The 20,405-nt window shown below is 32.6% G+C and overlaps 2 protein-coding genes and 1 non-coding gene across 3 annotated transcripts; 2 read left to right on the top strand and 1 right to left on the bottom strand.

Moving 5' to 3' along the window:
- Positions 1–5,956: 5,956 nt before the first annotated feature.
- Positions 5,957–9,384, bottom strand: LOC121794677. The gene is made up of 2 exons (XM_042192953.1): positions 9,102–9,384; positions 5,957–7,639 (listed from the first exon to the last, which is right to left on the bottom strand). Exons 1-2 carry the CDS (start codon positions 9,192–9,194, stop codon positions 6,329–6,331), a joined length of 1,404 nt encoding a protein of 467 aa, XP_042048887.1. The 5' UTR covers positions 9,195–9,384; the 3' UTR covers positions 5,957–6,328.
- Positions 9,385–16,888: 7,504 nt separating this feature from the next.
- Positions 16,889–19,234, top strand: LOC121797144 (rRNA 2'-O-methyltransferase fibrillarin 2-like). Its single transcript, XM_042195880.1, has 7 exons — positions 16,889–17,034; positions 17,117–17,460; positions 17,547–17,642; positions 17,726–17,803; positions 17,891–18,067; positions 18,737–18,805; positions 18,888–19,234. Exons 1-7 carry the CDS (start codon positions 17,007–17,009, stop codon positions 19,062–19,064), a joined length of 969 nt encoding a protein of 322 aa, XP_042051814.1. The 5' UTR covers positions 16,889–17,006; the 3' UTR covers positions 19,065–19,234.
- LOC121797488 lies at positions 18,268–18,338 on the top strand. Its single transcript, XR_006049854.1, has one exon. It is a non-coding gene; the product is annotated as a small nucleolar RNA snoR60 (small nucleolar RNA).
- Positions 19,235–20,405: the final 1,171 nt, after the last annotated feature.

The following is a 20,405-nucleotide window of genomic DNA, read 5'->3' as shown; positions in this document are numbered from 1 at the left end:
AGCTTTAAATTTTGGGAGAGTTTTAATTACAACAAATTGAAATAATAGCTTTAATTACGACGAATTGAATTATTGAGCATTGTTGTGTTTAAAAACTCATTTCAAAATTGCAAAATGAGTCAATGTACGTGATTCAAATAGCAATTTTATAAAAAAACATATTTTTATCAACAATTACTTTTTCACATAGTTTTTAGAACATGGCAATAAGAAGACCACTTTGTATGAAGTAAATATTTTTGCTTATATAACATTCCTGTTTTCAGCAAAGTTTGCCTTTAATTTGTACTAGTATATATCATAAAATTGGTTGTCTTACGTATGGAGAAATCAGAGGATGCAGTTTTATTTTTGAAAAGAGTGAACTATATAATAGTATCTGATCATTATTTTATATCGTTTTTTATATCTCGTGACAAAAATAACCCTAAGTATCAAATATGTGATTTTTTTACCTTTCTTCTTTTTTTTAGTATTTTATTCATACATCTAATTGACATTCATAATATAAATTAAGGACAAAATATCTAATTAAATCAATTCTTTAAACTAATTAAATCAATTGAATATTTTTAATTTATTTTTTTATATTATTTTAGGATTAAAACACCTAATTAAAAATATTCAATCATTTTATATCGTTATAAATATAATTCAGAATTTTAAATTTTATAAGGCTATATTGATTAGCAATTAATAAGATAATAATAATAATAATAATTATTATTATTATTTAATGTTATATAATTCATATTTTAAATAAATATATTATAATTATTTATTAAATACTATAAATTAACATTATAATAATATAATAGTAATAATTAAATATAATTAAAACTATAACTATAATTAAGTATGATTCATCATTTAAATTATATTAAAAATAAATTAAATATTAGTAATTTATAACATCATAATAATAATATTAGTAATAATTAATAATAATAGTATAGGATAGAAAGATAGAGAAGATATATGTATATCATTTTAGGTCCTCTTTTTATGTATTCCCAAAAATGTCCTCCATGGCAAAAATGTGAAAATGTTATTTTTAGGGGATATTTTGGGGTGAAAAATAGCATCGGGCACTAAAAATGTGATTTTTAGATATCAACAACGATATAAAACAAAGATAAGATACCATTTTTGTGTGAAAGTGAAAGATCAAATACTATTTTATGTAGTTCACTCTTTTGAAAAAAATGATGCTATGATTTTCAATTTGTAAGTCATGTGAAAATTATAAATCTAAAACATTGTGGTAGTACTTATTTATAATGAGTAACCCTAAATCTTAATTATGTCAAATTTACTTTAGTCTATATTGAATAGTTCAAAATGCAGTTCACCGCTCATAAAAGATGCTAAAATCTAGAAAATAGGAATTCATTTAGCTACTTCACAAAGATTTTGTGCATATTATGATATCCCAGGAGTTCAACCCTAAGCCCTAAACCCTTAATTAATACTATTTTTTATAAAATAAGAATTGATGATTACATGTACTTCATGATAACCTTTATACTAAAAAAAATATTTTTTGAAAATCATACACCATAATTTTAGAATAATCAATCAAAATATTCCAAAATCATAATGTAATGGAGTATATAGTTTTCTAACTTCCATTTTTTTGTTATTAATGTTAATCATAATATGTCAGGTAATTTTACACTTTTATGATTTAACAAATGTATCTCCATTAAAATAGTGGAATTTTAGTAGGACATCGAAAATTATGTGATATACTCCTATAAACATGAGTTTTAATTTGCAAAGATAACGTGTTTAACTTTTTTGGGCATATTCTTCAACCACTTTAAGAATAATACATGTATAATGTATTCACTTATCCCATCCAATTTTGTTCTGAAAAATATGTGAATTATGTGAAGGGAATTAGTCAGAATTAAAGTTTACATAGTGTCCTTAGATAGCTAACTGTAACAAAATAATCGTAGTATTGTATTAATATGGAAAATTTTGATATGGAGTGATCTTACAAGAAATAATACTACTCCACAACATATTTTGTATTTATTTTTAACGAGTTGTGATCAAATGTCGAACTAAGTTTAAAGACCGAACTAGATACCAAATTAGGGCAATTAGATATAGTTTTTTTTTATGAAATTCGTTGATGTGTAAATTATTTCGGTCTTCATTACAAGCGCATTTAACATCATTCTAACAGGTTTATTATTTCATTCTGGTACGTAATGCCTTGAAACTACAATATGTTTTTACTTACTTCCAATAGGTTTTGAAATGATTCAACACATGCACATTCGAATTCATTGAACTAGATTTTTACTATATTCACTTTAAAAAGGATAATTTATTTCAATAGGTCTATTACTTCATTCAAAACGTTATTACTTCATTGGACAAGGTTTTTACTTCATTTCAACAGGACTTCAGATGTTTCTACACTTACTTCCTTCTAATAGTTTATTACATCATTCCATGTGCTTATTACACCATTCAATTAGGCTATATCATTCCATTTTGTTGCCATAGTGATGGCGGCGGTGGTAGACATTGCAGGGAGAAATAACGGTATGCGACGGCGAAAACGTCTGTAAGTACTGAAATGAAATAATAATCCTATTGGAATTAAGTAAAAACTACTGGAATGAAGTAAAATATATTCTGGAATGAAGTTGAATCCTCCTAATACTTATTTGTTGTGGGCTGAAGTAAAATAGGTTCATGATGAATGCGAAAATAATTTATACATTTGCGCATCTCATCCATAAAAAACTAGATCTAAAAACACTAATTTAGTCTAATTCTGCAGTTCTGCAATAAGGTGTGGATTTACATATAATATACTCTAACTTTAACTATTCAAAGCGTATTATTCGGTTTTATTTATATAATTGTTTACTTATTTATTTATTTCAATCAAATTGAGGATCAAATACGAGAATCTTTTATATAAATTCATGTATCCATCAAAACAAATAATGTACTCTTGGTATCACCATCGACCTATTTGCTAAGACATTCAGATGTGCAATAATAATAATAATAATAACAATAATAATAATAATAATAATAATAATAATAATAATATACTATGTCATTTCATATCGACAAAATGAAATTTCTAGGAATACAGATTCTTTAAAACTGGCATATGTTGGTTGTGGTTCATATCAATATGTTTATCCGGTAGTTAGGTATTCTTGTCTATATTTTCTCATTGACTTATTACTTAGGAAGTTAGGAGTACTAAATTCTAAACCAAACTCTTCTTCCTTTCAAACAATTGATCTGGTCCTAAATCTTCGGTCTTAGGTGGTGTTCGATTTGCTAAATAAAATAGTATCGAGATACTATAATCTAAGATTGAGTTGTGAGATTATTTTATTTGGAGGGGCATATTCGGTTTGCAAGATTGTATCTTGGGATTAAATATGTAGTGTGTTTGGTTCATGATCAGATTCAACCCCACAACTCAATCAATCCTAGATGGATGATCATGAAATAATTAGTCATAGCTAACCCCTCCAACTAAAATAATCTCACAACTCAACTCTATATTATATCTCGATTTTATTTAGCAAACCCAACACCACCTTAATGTATTTATTTAGTCCTGTTGTTTTTCTCATGTTTCGGTGCATTGCAAGTCCGCGTCTAATAAATTTGCTCTGACTTTAATTGACACCCCCTCAATTGACTCTTTAAACTTTTACTGGTATATCATATACTCCATTATTAACTCATAGTAGTAACGCATAGTTGATAAAGTATGAGGGACAAGCCGTGAATAAAATAGGTGGGTAAAACAAGCCGTGAATAAAATAGGTGGGTAAATAAAAAAAATGGTGAGAAATTTTCTATAAATAAAAATAAGAATAATTTTGATGGACGACTATAATGAAAAAATGAAATTTATTTTTCATGGTGCTAGGAGTAATATAAGTCTGCAATACTTTGTGTATTAATTAGAGTATTATTTTAGTTTAAAGTTCAGCCCAAAAATAAAGTGTAATTTAAATGAATAATCATACCACGAAACTGAAACACGGGAAAAACGGACGAAATATCAAAACATACTACTATGAAATATTGTTGAAGACTGAAGTTCTGAAAATGGACTAAAGTTATAAAATATTCATACGACTAAGAGAATTGAGTCCAAGAACAATACATGAAAAAACATACTGGAGAAGTCTAAATTGTTCATCTGAAAAAAAATAAGTCCAATAAGATAGACTTTTCTCGCTAAAAATGTACTTCCTTCTTCCACACCAAAAATAGTAGATTATATAGTTTTAATGCAAAATTAATAGAGTATGACAAATAAATAGATAAAGTGGGTAAAAGTGCTTCAGTAAGAGAGAAATAGCTATAGATAGTGGTAAAATAAGAGAGAAAAAAAATAGATAAAAATATAAAAGAGAAACAGATAAATTGGGTAAAATATGTGAGAAAAAGAAAAAATGGATAAAGTAGAGTGATTTTATATTTGTGATATGAGTCTAATTTTGACGGACTAGCCAAAATGAAAACACGATGAAACTATTATTGTATGGTAGTACTCCCTCCGTCCCTCTGCAGTAGAGGCGTTTCATTTTCAGCACTCTTTTTGGAAAAATAATAATAAATAGTTAAAGTATATAAAAAGTAACGTAAGAGATAGAATAATATAGAGAAGACTCTTATCTGTATTATTCTCTCTCTTATTTTACTCTCTCTACACTTTAACTATCTATTATCATTTTTTCAAAATAAGTGCTCAAAATGAAACGCCTCTACTACATAGGGACGGATGGAGTACTACATTTCTGGCAAAAAAAATGCACTTTTTCGTCAAATGTTGTACTCCCTTTGTCTCCAAAGATTATGCACTTTGGGTTAGACACGGATTTTAATGCAAAATTAGTAAAGTAAGAGAGAGTTAGAGTGAAAATGTAATTAAAGTATTGTTAGTGAAGAATGAGTATCACCTCATTAGAGAGAGAAGACTTTCTAAATTAGAAAGAGCATATTCTTGTAGGTCGGACTAAAAAAAATGCATATTCTTGTGGGATGGATGGAGTAGTAATCTTTACTAGGCCTGATCCAAGACCATACTAGGCCTATGTTATTTTATAGGTAATAAGCCCGACTGCTGCATAACCAGGAACGATAAAGTTTTGGACCGGGCCTAATTTTTTTTATTTATAAATGAGTTCGTATTAGGTTGGACTCGTAATGCAGAGTGTAAAACAAAACAAATAATCTAGTAATTTCATTTTTGTACTACTCCTACATCATTTGATATATCCACACCAGCTTTCTGTGAGCTCTGTAATTTTTCCTATGTCGAATTTTGACTAGGCAACGTGTTTTAATCGTAGTCGTAGATCGTTTAAATATATTCGATATATTTTGCTTCCAATAAAGGTGTACAGTCAAAATATACCTCGGATCACGTGGGATTAAATTATTAATCATCTACTTATGAATTATTAATACAAGTAAACAAGACCCCAACCCAACGTACGATTTAAATTTGGTAAAGTGCATTCTCACTGATTGATAATTTATCGTGGAAAAGAGAAGAGAATACCTCTATGATAATAATCGCTCTTTAAATTCATCATTTCTTTTCGCTCCTTTTCAATTAAAAATGCATCTTTTCTTATTTCTCTTTCACTCGGATATAATTATCATGAGATATTGGTATAGTAATATTATCCCTCACTGGAGTGAAAAAGAGAATCAAGAATGAGAGAAATTCATTTAGCAAAAAATGATGGGAAACAAAAAAAAAAATAAGACGTGAGAATTATATTATCAAACTATATATTTATTACCAGGGAGAACGCACGGTTAGTTGCTACAATATGTTTGTGCAACATTTATGGGGATGAAAAGAACATGCTTCTGCAGGAAAAAAACAAGTTGTATAACACTTTTTGGAAATAGAAACAAAAAAAAAAAGTAACTAAGGATATTGGATAATTAAAGGGATAGGTTGTTGAAGCAGGACCGTTCTGTCCAAAGTCAAAAGAAACAAGCACATACAGCTTGTTTCCATAATACAAGTCAACAATCATGACACTTATACATTAAAATATTTTTCATAGTATGCACCTAAAATTCTGGAAATACAAGGAAAAATCTTGATATCATTCTTACTCTACCAGGCATAATTAGGTCTCTATAGATACCTTCTTCTCGATGCAAGGTACTGGAATCCATTTACAACGCTAACCCAACAAGCTTGCAAAATCTACACACGAAACTAAATCGATGTTTTCTGCTTGTATAACCATAAAGTTTTCGAGTTTCTCACCTTCATTCAGAGATTTACAATTGCTTGGTGTCAGCTGGCCCCTGATTGTAGCATCGGGAAGAAACTCCAGCTATTCCGAGGGCCTGTTTCCTCCCTTGCAACTTCCTCACTGATCCACCACTCACAATCCACAGTGGATTTTTCCGAGACTTCCCCTTTTGGATTGTTGAAGTCGAACTCTTTGCTCGAACCTAGTGAGATTGTACGATGTTTCTGATGTAACACCTCTCCCTCCCCTTCTGAAGGCACTCCCGGAACTTCATTTGCAGTATCCCTATTCAATTGCTCTCTGAAGCCATCTGCATTCTTGGTTGCTGAAACCTTCTTATCTGTTTCATCTGCTGTTGCCTCCTGTACATCTGCTGATGCATTTCTATGAGACGGGGCTGGCTCCCTCACGATACAAGTAGGAATGTCTTCACCGAATAGTTCAAAAGAGACTCTATGATCAACTACAAGATCATCATTTTGAGATTTACGGTCAGAGTTGGCAAGTGATGCCACTTCATAGATTTGGTTCTCCAGAAGGTGGCCATCTCGGGATGAAGGTTCCCCACCATTAGGTGTCAAAGCTCCAGAGCCTAGCCTTGAGCCCCAACCATTTGGAGTTAATGATCCAGAACCAACTCTCGAATCCCACTTATAATTTGGAAAGTGTTCATACCCCAGATATGTGGGCGCTTCGCCCACCCTGAATTCCATAATAGGCCGTTTATCAGGGAAGGGCGATGAGGTTCCAGAAGTTGACATTGCTGAGCCAGGTGACTTAAGATGACCACCGGGGCTTCCTGGATACTGATAAGGTTGGAATTCATACTGGGATAAGTTGTATTTCAGGTTGGTGCCACTGTTTCTCCGATTCCGTGCAAGTGATGATGATAAAAGCTGGGCAAAGGGAACTTCTGGTGAAGAAGGTGTTGTCATTTGTACCGATTCAGGAGGTGGAGTGAAACAAGCAGTTGATGGTTCAGTAGTGAAGGTAGAAAAGACAGGTGGTGATACTAACTGAGTCTCATGAGCATAGGGGCCAATTGAAAACATCGGTGCAGTTCCACCAGTAGACTGAGCATGAACTGAAAGGGACGCAAGGGACAGTACACCAGCTGGTGATTGAGTGGCAGAGGAAGGGTCCGATTGCAGAAAGGAAGCAGGAGAAGATGGAGGGGCTATGAAGGGCATTACAAGGGTGGAAGGGCGGCTCCAACTTTCAGAAACAGGGGCCGCAACCCCGGCCCCAGGTGCAGCTGGTTCAGAAACAATAACGGCATGACCTATTCGTTTGCTGTGTTTGTAAGAACCAAAACACCAGTAGATGCTCCAACAGCTACCCCATCTTCTTTTCTGGAGTAAAACAAATGCAAGCATGATCAGTTATTGCATCTTCTATTTCTCAATGTTTTAGTAGCTAAATATATAAGAGCAGTTTGAAAAAGATACACACCATGCCAACAGAAAACATCTTCAACTATCATTGAAACTCAGATCTATTAAAAAAACTACTCACTAGCTTCTAACACAAAACAATTACATCCACAAGACATTAAAGTGAATATCAAAAAAAAGAAATCAAGATTTTATACAGTTAACTAACTTATCCACTCTTAGCAACTCGGGAAAGACTTAATTATTAGCCAGATTATAACACTATCCCGCCTCCCATTATGTTTTCCTTAGAGTAATTAATTAATACATTCAAGCTGTCTCCCAACTTTTCCAAGGTGCACCTGCTATGTCCATCTCCCCACTCGCAATTTTCATTTTATTGTAGAGTGCCTGTATGCGACTTCACGTATTCAGTAGCTTGTGGTTTTGCTATACATTTCTGAATTCTCCATATTCACACTTCAATGCCATATTTTGACCTCCCTAAGGGACATTCTCCATTATATGAACCTTGCGAGAATGACTAAAGTCTGAATCATGCTCTTTTACCTTCTACATTATAAAAATCCATCAAACAGCCTTATCTCAACATTTCTTGTACTGTGATTTTTTCTAGAAAGGTTGAACTTCACCGCTCTTCGGCAAAAAATAGTTTGTTGCTTATGCTGACTGTGAGAATCTTATTAAATCAAGACATAATATCAAAATACAAGCTAATATTGTTCTTCTGCTCCAACCCCTACAATAATTCTTCAAGAGTGTTCCATCTAAAGAACATTCCAGAAATTGGCAACCCTTATGCTTCAACTTCAAGAGATCATAAACTCAATTTGATCTGTGTCACAAATAACTAGGTTTTGGTAGCAATTGAGCTGGGGAAATATGGGGAAAATCACAAGTCTTTCCAATCTGAGTTCTGCCAAACTTTGCAGTCTGATCACTCTGCTAAAAATTATAACTGATGTTGATGTTATGGTCATGGTGTATCAAGGAACATCACACATAATTCACAGCTCAAAGACATGGAGTATATAAATTTCTGAAAAATACAACTACCATCTGTAATTTCAAATCAAGGTCAAATTTGGCTGCCACTGTACACTTTAACTCGAGGGAGCCTTTTTCCAGTTAGATTTCTTCCAATTATAGCGCAAGCTTTGCAACTATAACAAAAGTAATTTCCATCATTATATCAAAAAGATTCCATTTACAAATAAGTCGATCTAAAAGATTCAAATTACCGTCAAATCTAATTCTAGAAGTTCATCACGAATAAGCGTTAGGAACCAGATTTCCCGATCAGCAAACGGAAAAAAAATCAACAAAAAAATACCAAAACAGCAAAAATCGACGCCGAGAATCACACACCAGGACAATTCAGTGAGCAATTCAAACGATTGAGAACAGAAAACACACGCACCTGAACCGTTGATGGCTGAACTCTGCTTTCAGCGGTAACAATTGCGGTGGCAGCAGCATTTACGGTATCCACGCTGTTGTGCACGTTGCTCATGGTAATTCTCAGCCGTAGCGACGGCTAGACGTCAGATTCCGGTGATTGGAAAGCGCGTTGATGCGGGGCCCCGGTGGCTTTCGTCGGAAGTCAATCAAAGAGATGGGTGTGAAGCAAGAGCAAGATCACATGGCATATTTCAAGAGGCTCAGACACAAACACAAACAAACCAAGCAACGGCGACTTTATAAATGAACCCACAAACAATTATTTTCTTTTTTCGCCTTTTGTTTATTTATATTTTCATAAACAGTCCCATTTTATTTGTGACTGAAGTTATTGCGCAATAGTGAATTTTAATTGACGGAAGTTATTGCGCTTGTTTTAAATTTAAAATCTACTAATTAAAATTTACATTCATTTCCGGTTTAACATTTCAACATTCCTAATTTGATCTTCAGATTTTTTTTTTACCTAATTTTAATTATCGTATGTTACTATGTGACTGTTTACTTTTAACTATCCATAAAATAAATTATTATTTTCATTAGTATTTAAAGGTTCTCTAGTGTTACTATTGCGTCATGGAGTATAAATTAGCCCGAATGATATTCCAAAATCCCAATCCATCCAAGTAAATAAGAGGTTAGGTTAGTAATAGTACTTCATTCGTCCCATAATAGATGACATACTTGGATAATAGTATGATATTTTAGAAAATGTTATTTTGTTTTAAGTGGAGAAAGAAAATAGTCCTTTAAATTATGTGAGAAATAACTTTTTTTCAAATAAAGAAATGTGACATTTTTTGGGTTTGGATCCACTGGCGTGGAGAGAGTGGTTATTGTTCCTCACGTCCCGTTATTTTATAGTAGAAAAAAGAAATTAATATTTCAATATTTTATTTTATGAATAAAATAATGGTGTGGGGAAAAGCATCCTTGTTGTACTTATCTCGACAACAAGGGATCCAAATCCCATTTTATGTGGCACAAACTGAAAAAGAAAGTGTGACGTCTATTATGAGATGGGAAGAGTATTGGTTATCTTTCTAGACTAATTTTAGAAAGTAAACATCCTCTTATATTCCTCTATATATATCGGTATGCCATCTGAGTACAAGATGACAAAAAAGCAAAAATAATTTTTTTTGAGGGTCTATATGTATGAATATGTTACCTAGATGTAAAAACATAAGTATATGTAATAAGTTTCCTAAGTTAGTTAATCTTTTGAAAATTATTTTTATTATTGAATTTAAACGATGAAATTCAAGGTAAATTAAAGATTCATCATGCATTTAATTGGTAAAATCGTAGTTTCACTTGAATGTCAATTGTTGCTTTTTTGTACTTGTAATATTTATCATAAATATCTATTAAGACGAGAATAATCTACACTGACTTTCGAAATTTGCAAAATGGTAATGCTACTTGAAATCACACAAATATCAAGAGTGATATAGACCTTGAATTTTCTAGCTTAACTACTGACATAACTAACTATTCCCTTGTAACATCCAACAAGGCATATTTTGAATAAAAAAATATATTTATGCATGTGGTGTGTGTGATATTTTATGATTGATGAAAAGGGTGGGAGTGTAGCATTTATATTGAAAAAAAAGATGGCAAGGTTCTCTTCATGTGGCTGTTATTTCGTAATTATGCGAGTTGGTGGGGTTGAACAAGGATTATAAAATTAATTAGGGTATGGTGCTTTTTGGTGTTTTGCAGATAGTGTGAGGTTCGAAACACAAAAAAAATCGTAAATTGACAAATTAGCCCTCATCCTAATTTTGGAGCCGCGCAGGATAAGAGTAGGAATCAGTTATTAATGGCAAAACTGACGCCAGGTGGCGGAGGGTGCGCACTGCGCAGTTAATGGGGCGTATGTTTAGTTGGGGGCGGCCCACCGCGTTGCAATTTTAATTCCACGTCACGTGACCTTCGTGAAATTGGTGGCCTTTATTGCCAACTCATCGTCGAATCAAAACTAGTAGTAATTCATCTCTGCCTGAACAACCTAACTAATAATTCTACTGATTTGATTAAAACCTTTTGCTAATTGGGTTTTGATTATTAACAACTTTTCTTGAAGGGGCAAAAGAGGAAACCTCCTATTTCTTTTTTGATGATTAGATTGAGAAGAGAGAGAGAGAGTTGTTGCATTTGAGAACAAAACAAATTAAAACAAATAAATTGTTTATTTATCGTTGGATCATTATCTATTTTATTCATTTGGCGTACACATTATTTTTTGAGCGATTTAAATTTGGATTTGTATATGATCATATAGACAGATCAAACAAAAACATTATTTATTTGGTAAAAGATTCAGATTATTAGCCATACAAATGAGACATGAATATATTCAGTCATAAAAATCAGAAAATATCCCGACTTTTCACAATTCTCAATAAATGATCTTCAAATTGAAAAACTGAAAGGTCCGATCTTTCAAAAAATTAGGAGGGTTGAATTATGTTAGAATTTAAAATTAATACTATCAAATAACTAAATTTAATGTAAGCTTGGAAATTAAATAGGGATGGATGGGGCTTTTCGTCAAAAGCATTCACGTGCGTAGATGGAGATGCGTGGAAGGAAGGTGTTATCCAATTCCAGAGAGAGAAAGTGAGATGAGAGATGGCAATAGGGTTTAGGCCTCGTGTGATAGAAAATGACACACTTATTTGATTTTTCGCAATACACATACTTTCCTCTAGTTTAACTACTTTTGCACGAGTGGTTCCACCTCCACATTATCTCTTTCCCTCTTTGATAAAGATATCACTACTTCCACCACTCCATTCTCCTTCACCCTTCCAAAAAACAACTATTCTCAATCATTCTCATCTAAACCTATCTTTTTCCCAAATATTTTCAAACAAAAGACTAGTACTACCATTATAAATATTAGGGTTGTTCGATTGCCATTTTTACTTATGACATGTCTAATGTTATCTATTATTCAGTTGATTTTTCTTAAAAACTCGACCCGTGACAATGTCTCTTGGCGTATTTCTACAATGCTAATAGTATTGAATTGTCTCTCACACTTTGCCTCCACCCCTATGACCAACTTAATACTATTAAACAAATATTATTTTAGCCTATTTCATATTATGTCTTTTTATTATCTTATATAACGAATCAAGTGCCATCTTAGAGAATTATACTCTTTGCGGACATTCAACCAATTACTATTATTAAGCAAATGATCAATTTTCATTTTTTTCTAAAGTAAAAATAAAAAAACATGATGGTAATTACATCAATTTTTGTGGAGTTTTATTATTAGTAATTTTTTACTCTATCCGTTCCACAATAAGAGTCTCACTTAATTTTATCATAAATGGTAAGTAGGTCTCACATTCCACTAACTCACTTCACTAACATTTTATCATAAAATCAATATAAAAAAGTGAGTCTCATATTCCACTAACTTTTCCAACTCACTATTCTTTACATTTCTTCAAACTCATGTTCACAATAAGATTGACTACTATGATAGGACGGAGAGAGTATTACTTAACTACAATACAAATTTTTTATAAACACATAGCTAGATTGTAGTAGGAGTAGTATTATTCAATCATGTATTATAAAATTGAAATTGATTATTTTATAATTATGCAAATCATACTCCTTTATAAACAGTCGTACCTTTGATTGAAGTGAAGACTTGCTCTTTATTGCCCATAAAATAAATTTTATAAAAAACGGTTATATTGACGAAATTGCAATAGCATTCAGACAAGCCGACAGTTGTATATCAAAGACAATTAATCAACAACAAATTAGTAGAGTTACGATTAATGAATTAATAAACTTCTTTGCCTTAAATGGTTTGCAATCGACGCCTTCAAGTATGTGTGATGCAATTCAAGTCATATTATTTGAATGGTTAGAATTAAATAAAATTATTATTTGAATAATAGTAGGACTCCATAAAACAGATGAGAGAAAGGGATAGAAGAAATTCAGCTATAGACTACTAGTGGTTTGTTGAGACCTCTCTCTTATTCATAGTATATTTTTCTTTAACTAACTTTCTACATAGATTTCATGATGCTTTTTCGCTAATAATAACTGCGATTGCCTTTTTATTCCACCTTTTTCACCTCCTCGAACTGCAGTAGCAATCATCATCACTTTTTAGGCCCATCTCAGGAATTCCAAAGAAAATATTTTAACATAAAGTTGTAGCCTGCCTTACAATTTTCACATAAAAAAAATACTCATATGTAGGAAAATAAAAATAAGAGAACTAAATAATTAAATAAATATGGTGGGACCGGAAGAGACGTGCATCCACTGAGACATACCATCTTATGGGGTGGCTTGTGGCCCCACAAGACAAAAGTTTAACCAGCATCCCACATGTTCAAGTAGGTAGTGCTTCATCTCTAATTATTCTTTTCTCTTTTATTTTAATCATTTTTTAATGTTGTGGGATACTATCTCGCATTTCATAAGATCTCAATAATACGTTGAGAAGAAATTTGACTTTTCGCATATATTTTATTTGATTATTTAGCTTCTTATGGCCTCAGCCCATGAAGCATCTAGCTCTCTTACTTTCATTTATTTTTTTAATTATATATTCCCTCCGTTCCGGACTACTCGCACATTTCCTTTTCGGCACGAAGATTAAGAAATGAGTGTATAGCAAAGTCAACAATTGCGGCTGTAGGTGATAATTTTTACTAAAAATGGAAAGAGTGCAAATAACTTGGGACGTCCAGAAAGGAAATAAGTGCAAGTAGTTCGGGACGGAGGGAGTATTTAGGTATGATTAGATTTAGGACGCGAACAAGATTTGGATTTTGGATATTGCGACTGTTTTTTAGTTATCATTTCATTCACAGCAGCACGAGTAGGAAATATATCTCAAAATCCATAACTCATTCCTCCTACTATAAAAGTTTCCCTTTTCGAATATGAGATCTTTATACGTTATTGAAAATAATTTCGACATTCAATATTCTACTTATTAATAAAAAACCAGTAGTAGTAAATTTCCTCACTACATAAACTACGAAAAGATGGATTAGTTCGCGAAACGGAATTATAATTTTTTATGTGGCCAATGCTCGTAATTCTTTAAACTTGTTTTCATTCTCTTGGTATAATAATCAATTTCCGGAATTAAAGGCATTTGTGCGACCAAAATGTTGCGAGTTTATGTTTTTGATATTCTCGTGTTTTGAAAATGTTGTTCTTTTTAGTCGAAGACGTTTTAATTAAGGGTCAAAAACCAAACAAAACACGTTTTAATTAATTCATTTTTAGGATATATAGAACATTTAGAAAAATGCTTGTTTACATTTTGGTGCGATTGAGAAACAGAGAAAAGTATTAAGTCGATTGTCATTTTGGTGGATAAGAGATAAGAAAGAGATAAAAGTAAAGCCACTTTCAATGATTTAAGCCCAATGCTCAAATACTCCACTTTGAGTAACTAGAGTAATTGGTGGGCTCTGATATTAAAACCAAACCAATTAAGTTGGTTAATCGATCAAAATGAGGGACAGAGGGAAGAATGAATTGTAAAACTATAATTTTACAAAAAAAAATAATCATAAGTAGATTTCAGAATACAAGTATATTTACTAATATAAATAATTAGATATTATTTGTTGTAGATAAAATATCAATAAAATTAATTTTAATTAAAAATACAAAAGTAATAAAATTGTAAATCACATAAAATCCTTTAAATGTTCATATAGCATAACACTCATTTGTATAGGTATTCATTTATTATAATTATAAAATCACCAATATAAATATACTGAGTTAAATTATATTTTTAGCTCAATTGGCCCGACCCAAAACCAAAAAATTAGGGGTCATCACAATAAGAAACTATGAGATATTTAATGGAGATCGAAGGATGTAACCAGTAACCACATTGTTCAACAGCCCGTTACGATAGGCCGAGCCCAAGCAAGTTGGCCCTTTTGACTTCCCTACTTTGCACACCCTAATGAGCAGGCTTTAGGCTTTGCACATCGAGGCCCACTGTTGGGCTTCCTCTCAATATATCGGCCCATGAAATAAGTATTCTCAAATAACTTCTCATTTTGGTCTATATATAAAAAAAGAAAGCTTTATATTTTAACGTATGTTCAACTCATTAAAATAAATATGTTACCTATCAGTCCAAAATATTAATTCGCAACCTACAGCCCCTAAATTTGATCGATAAACTTAGGTCCGACGGCGACACTATTTCCAAATCGATTTATTATAGCCATAGAATTTGGAGCCTTTGATATTGAGTAGTTATTTATTCATTATTTTAAAATCTAAGCATTAAAAAGTGCAGCCACGTCGAAATACATCTCAAACTTAATTACTATCAAAGCTGCAAAGGGAATCATATATATTAAGACAATTAACCTTATTTATAATCATAATATATGTATACACTCCCAAACAAATGAACCATTAAACCGCATGAATTATAATTAGACGTGGGAATACGGATATCGGGTATTGGATTTATCCGAACCGACCCGATACTCGTTGGGTATTGGATGCCCTATACCCAATTTTTGAGATTGTGTATGAGATCAGGTAATGAAATTTAAGATAATTCAGGTATTGGGTAATTCGGTTGGGTATCGGGTATTACCCAAATACTCGATTCGTTAATTAGACTATTTTTTAATACGCTATTGGTTTTTTTTACTTTTGAAATATATTATTAATTGTTTCTATATTTGATTAGATGTGCAATAGGAGTATCATTTACCCATAATATTCCACCAATGTTTCAGTTTAATATACAAAAAAAGTAAGTTTATATATTTCATACAAAAAAATTACCTAGTGTTCCAAATTGATACATTCCGTCAAATCCTTCTAACACCACTAATTCTCTTCTTTTTTCTTCCCGCTCATTCCCAAATTCTTCATGTCCACTCCCAAATTAATAAATTAGGATTTTACGTAAATGATCCAAGAAGAAGAAGATTAATGGTGTATTAGCTAGTAATCACTCTGAATTACTCCAAATAATTCAAGATCATTCTCTTCTCTTTCTAGATTCATGGTTCTTCCCTATTTTTTATTGCGCACCATCTGCATAATTAATAAATATTTTTCAAAAGCTTTGCAAAAACTTAATTGGGTGTGATAAAAGCACTCTATTGTAACATTTATGCCATTTGCTCTATCACTGCAACACTTCCTCCTCTCCTGCTCACACACATATAAAGCAGCCCACAAATCTCTACCTCTCCCTTTCTTTCCGACAAAAAGAGGTTTCGTACTATATCTTCTACTTTTAGATAAAAATTTTTATTGAATCCTGAGCATTTTTATGCATATATTCTTAGAATTCTGATTCAAATAAATGGATAGAGATTTGGGAGTGAACAAGAAGAAAAAAGAAGTGAATTAACAGTGTTAGAGGGATTTGGAGGAATGTATAAATTTGGAGTATTATGATATAGGTAAGCTTAAAATTTTTTGAACTAAATTGAAACATCTTGTATGTACCACGTATTTATCCCACATATTACATAACCAGTTCACATAAAAGACAAAATATTGTATAAACGTGACCCATTTTTATAATTTTATATAATAAAATATGTGGAATATTAAAGATATTAATATATTTTTATCTACATTTATAGTAATATAATTATTAATTTGTAGTAGTACCCAAATAAGAACTGTTGGGGCCAAACTTGAAAATAGTTAAACTAGGGGCTGGCTGCGGAAATATACAAACTCCCGAAAACCCTAAACCCTAGAATCACATTTCCTCATCTTTATAAATGGAATAAACATTCGGCATATCCCCATTCCCCGCCTACTCTGATAAACCCTAATCCCCTTATTTCTAGCAGCCATGGTTGCAACAACACCAACCCGAGGAGGTATGTTGCTATTGTCCCACATTTTTTCGTATGCATTTACAGAACTTGTTGAATAATTTGAAATCAATTGATCTTTTTGCAGGACGCGGAGGCTTTAGGGGCGGCCGTGGAGATGGCGGAGGCAGAAGCGGTGGACGAGGTGGATTTGGGAGAAGCGGAGGTAGAGGCGGCGGCGACTTCGGCGGTAGAAGTAGCGGAATGAAGCGAGGTGGTGGCAGGGGCGGCGGCAGAGGCGCCGGAGGTAGAGGTGGACGTGGCGGCAGAGGTGGAAGAGGAGGACCCGGAATGAAAGGAGGAAGCAAGGTCGTGGTTGAGCCACACAGACACGACGGTGTTTTTATTGCTAAGGGGAAAGAAGATGCTCTCTGCACCAAAAATTTGGTGCCTGGTGAAGCCGTATACAACGAGAAGAGGGTTTCCGTTCAGGTATCGTGTTGATTTGATTGTAATGCTATTTTAACAATTCAATTGGATCCATTTGTTAATTTTTATGTATGTGCGTTTTTTACCAGAACGAAGATGGAACCAAGGTTGAATACAGAGTATGGAATCCCTTCCGTTCGAAGTTGGCTGCTGCAATTCTCGGTGGAGTCGACAACATTTGGATTGTGAGTGTATCAATAATGCTATTTTTAATCTGCTTTTGTCAATTTTTGTAGACTTCTTATTGTATATTCCATGTTGGATATAGAAACCTGGTGCACGTGTTCTTTACCTTGGTGCTGCTTCCGGAACAACTGTTTCTCATGTTTCTGACCTTGTTGGCCCTGTGAGTAGCTTACTCTTTAACAGACGTGAACAGTTATTTCTTTTAATTTGTTTGGAGTTTTAAAGTTTGTTATGTTTGTTATGGTAGGAGGGTGTGGTTTACGCTGTTGAGTTTTCTCACAGAAGTGGTAGAGATTTAGTTAACATGGCTAAGAAACGAACCAATGTTATCCCCATCATTGAGGATGCAAGGCATCCGGCTAAGTATAGAATGCTTGTTGGCATGGTTGATGTTATTTTCTCTGATGTTGCTCAGCCTGACCAGGTTTGCTTTCTTTTTTCTTATTCATTTCCCATTATGTATTGCATTCCACCTATTGTATTAACCCTTTTTTTCTATATTCCTACTTCAGATTCATAGCATATAGTGTATAAAATTACTTGTTTCTAAAGTTCACTTTTTTTAAATCTTAGTGCCCTACTTTTTGGTTTTAGATGTTTTCATTATATCACATCAATTGATGTGAGCAAATGATGATTTACTCGGATTCCCCTTCAAGACTTCTTGGATGATGTAAAACCGAGATTCTGATGCACTCTTGTTTTACTCTTCCATTTGATTTTTAAAAATTATTTCTGTTTTTAGTTTTTGACATGGTTGGAACAAGTCCAAACATGTATTTTTCCACTTATAGATATCTTGTTTCCGAGTTGTAAGGACTCCTTTTTTTCTCATCTGAACTCTTCTAGTACAGTAATTTGTAAGTTGCAAGCACTCTGCATAGAAATTGTGTTTATGTCAATAGTCTCTGATTGCTTCTGTGAGGGAGTGCTCCATGGATATTTATTGTCCCTTCAAAGGGAATGCATGTATTTGGCCTTCAGAGTGTATATAGTTAGAAATTTTGCACATCACAGCACACATGGACACTTGTTTTCTTGCACAGCATGTCTTACAACTTGAGGTCATTTGAGCTATCTTCATACATTACAGGCTAGAATTTTGGCTCTAAATGCATCCTATTTCCTAAAAGCTGGTGGCCATTTTGTCATATCAATCAAGGTTCGTATAATTGATTCCGTTTACAGTTTATAATCACTTAAGCCCTCCATTATTCCCAGTGTTCATCATTTACATTTTCCAGGCTAACTGCATAGATTCGACAGTTCCTGCTGAGGCTGTCTTTGCCCAAGAAGTAAAGAAATTACAGGCTGAACAATTTAAACCTGCTGAACAAGTTACTCTTGAACCATTTGAACGAGATCATGCTTGTGTGGTTGGAGCTTATCGCCTACCAAAGAAACAGAAGGCTGGAGCTTGATGGAATTTCTAATTTTGTTGTATCCTAGTTTCAGTAGGCTTTTCAACACCTATCAAACTTGTTATGTGAGAGTGTACTTGGTTTGCTTTAATTTGGTCCTTATGATCTTTGGTCAGCTTTTAAATATTAAAACATCAAAAATAGAATCTGAACAGTATAATTTTATCTTATTTGTCCCTTAATATTTAATTCGTTCAGTATTTTTTACTCTCTCTTTGATGTGGGCTTTTGACAACTTTTCTTATGTTGGGCCTTGAACCTGAAATACTTGTTCTTATGATTTTGTTGAGAAACACAATTGAAGAGAGATTAAAGTATGAGAAAAAAGTAGATGTAATATTGTTTTCAATTTAGGAAAATTTTTATTTTTAATGGGATAATCTAAAAAAGAAAATGTTTTATTTTTAATGAAACACGGGGAAAGTGTTGTATACATTTCCAAAAAACACAGTCCATGTTTTTAATTTATGAAATTGTTAACTTAATGTCGGATATCCAAAATAATATTTACTACTTTACGGCTGATGTATATAATAATTTGATGCATCCCCTGGCTGCCTACTACAGTGAGTGGGAATGCATTCCAGTTTCTTGTTATATTCCTTCCAAAGTACTTTAACACAATTTTAGATATTGAAAGAGAATATTACAATAAGAACTTTCTAACTGAATAATTTGTCACGCCATATGAATGTGTTGTAACTTGTAAGCTAACTCTTAAAATTGTTAATACTATTCTTATTGTTTCTAAAGCCTTAGGCCCTACTTGGTATGATGGAATAGAATGGGGAAATGGAATGACATTCCTATCACCATTTCATTCTTTAGATTGATAAAATTTTTTCTTAGAAATCACAAATCACCATTCCATTTGGAATGGCCATTCCATTCCACGTAGGAATACCCATTCCATCCATTTAGCTAAGGAAGGTTCATTCCATTCCATTTCATTTTCATTCCTTTTTATTTTAAATTTTAACAAAATTATATAAATATTATTTTATATTATATTTAAATTTAGTATCACCCCTATTTTATAATAAAGTTAAAATTTTAAAATTTTTAATAATTAAAAAATCCACACACACCACCACCACACACACTAACACATATGTGCGCTCACACACCTCCACCACACACACACGAGCGCACGTAGCACATATGCGAACACACACAACACCACATATACACGCACTGCCACACGTACATACACAACACCACATATACACACACAAGAAAAGTGGAGTATTTGGCAAAAATAAATATATTTTTTTGATAGAATCAATATACTATTAATTATTCATATTTCATTCCATTCCATTTCTATATTATTTGTAGTTA

This window comes from Salvia splendens, chromosome 3 (genome assembly GCF_004379255.2).
Source record: "Salvia splendens isolate huo1 chromosome 3, SspV2, whole genome shotgun sequence".
NCBI lineage: Eukaryota > Viridiplantae > Streptophyta > Magnoliopsida > Lamiales > Lamiaceae > Salvia > Salvia splendens.
This window is presented reverse-complemented; position numbering and strand designations above follow the sequence as displayed.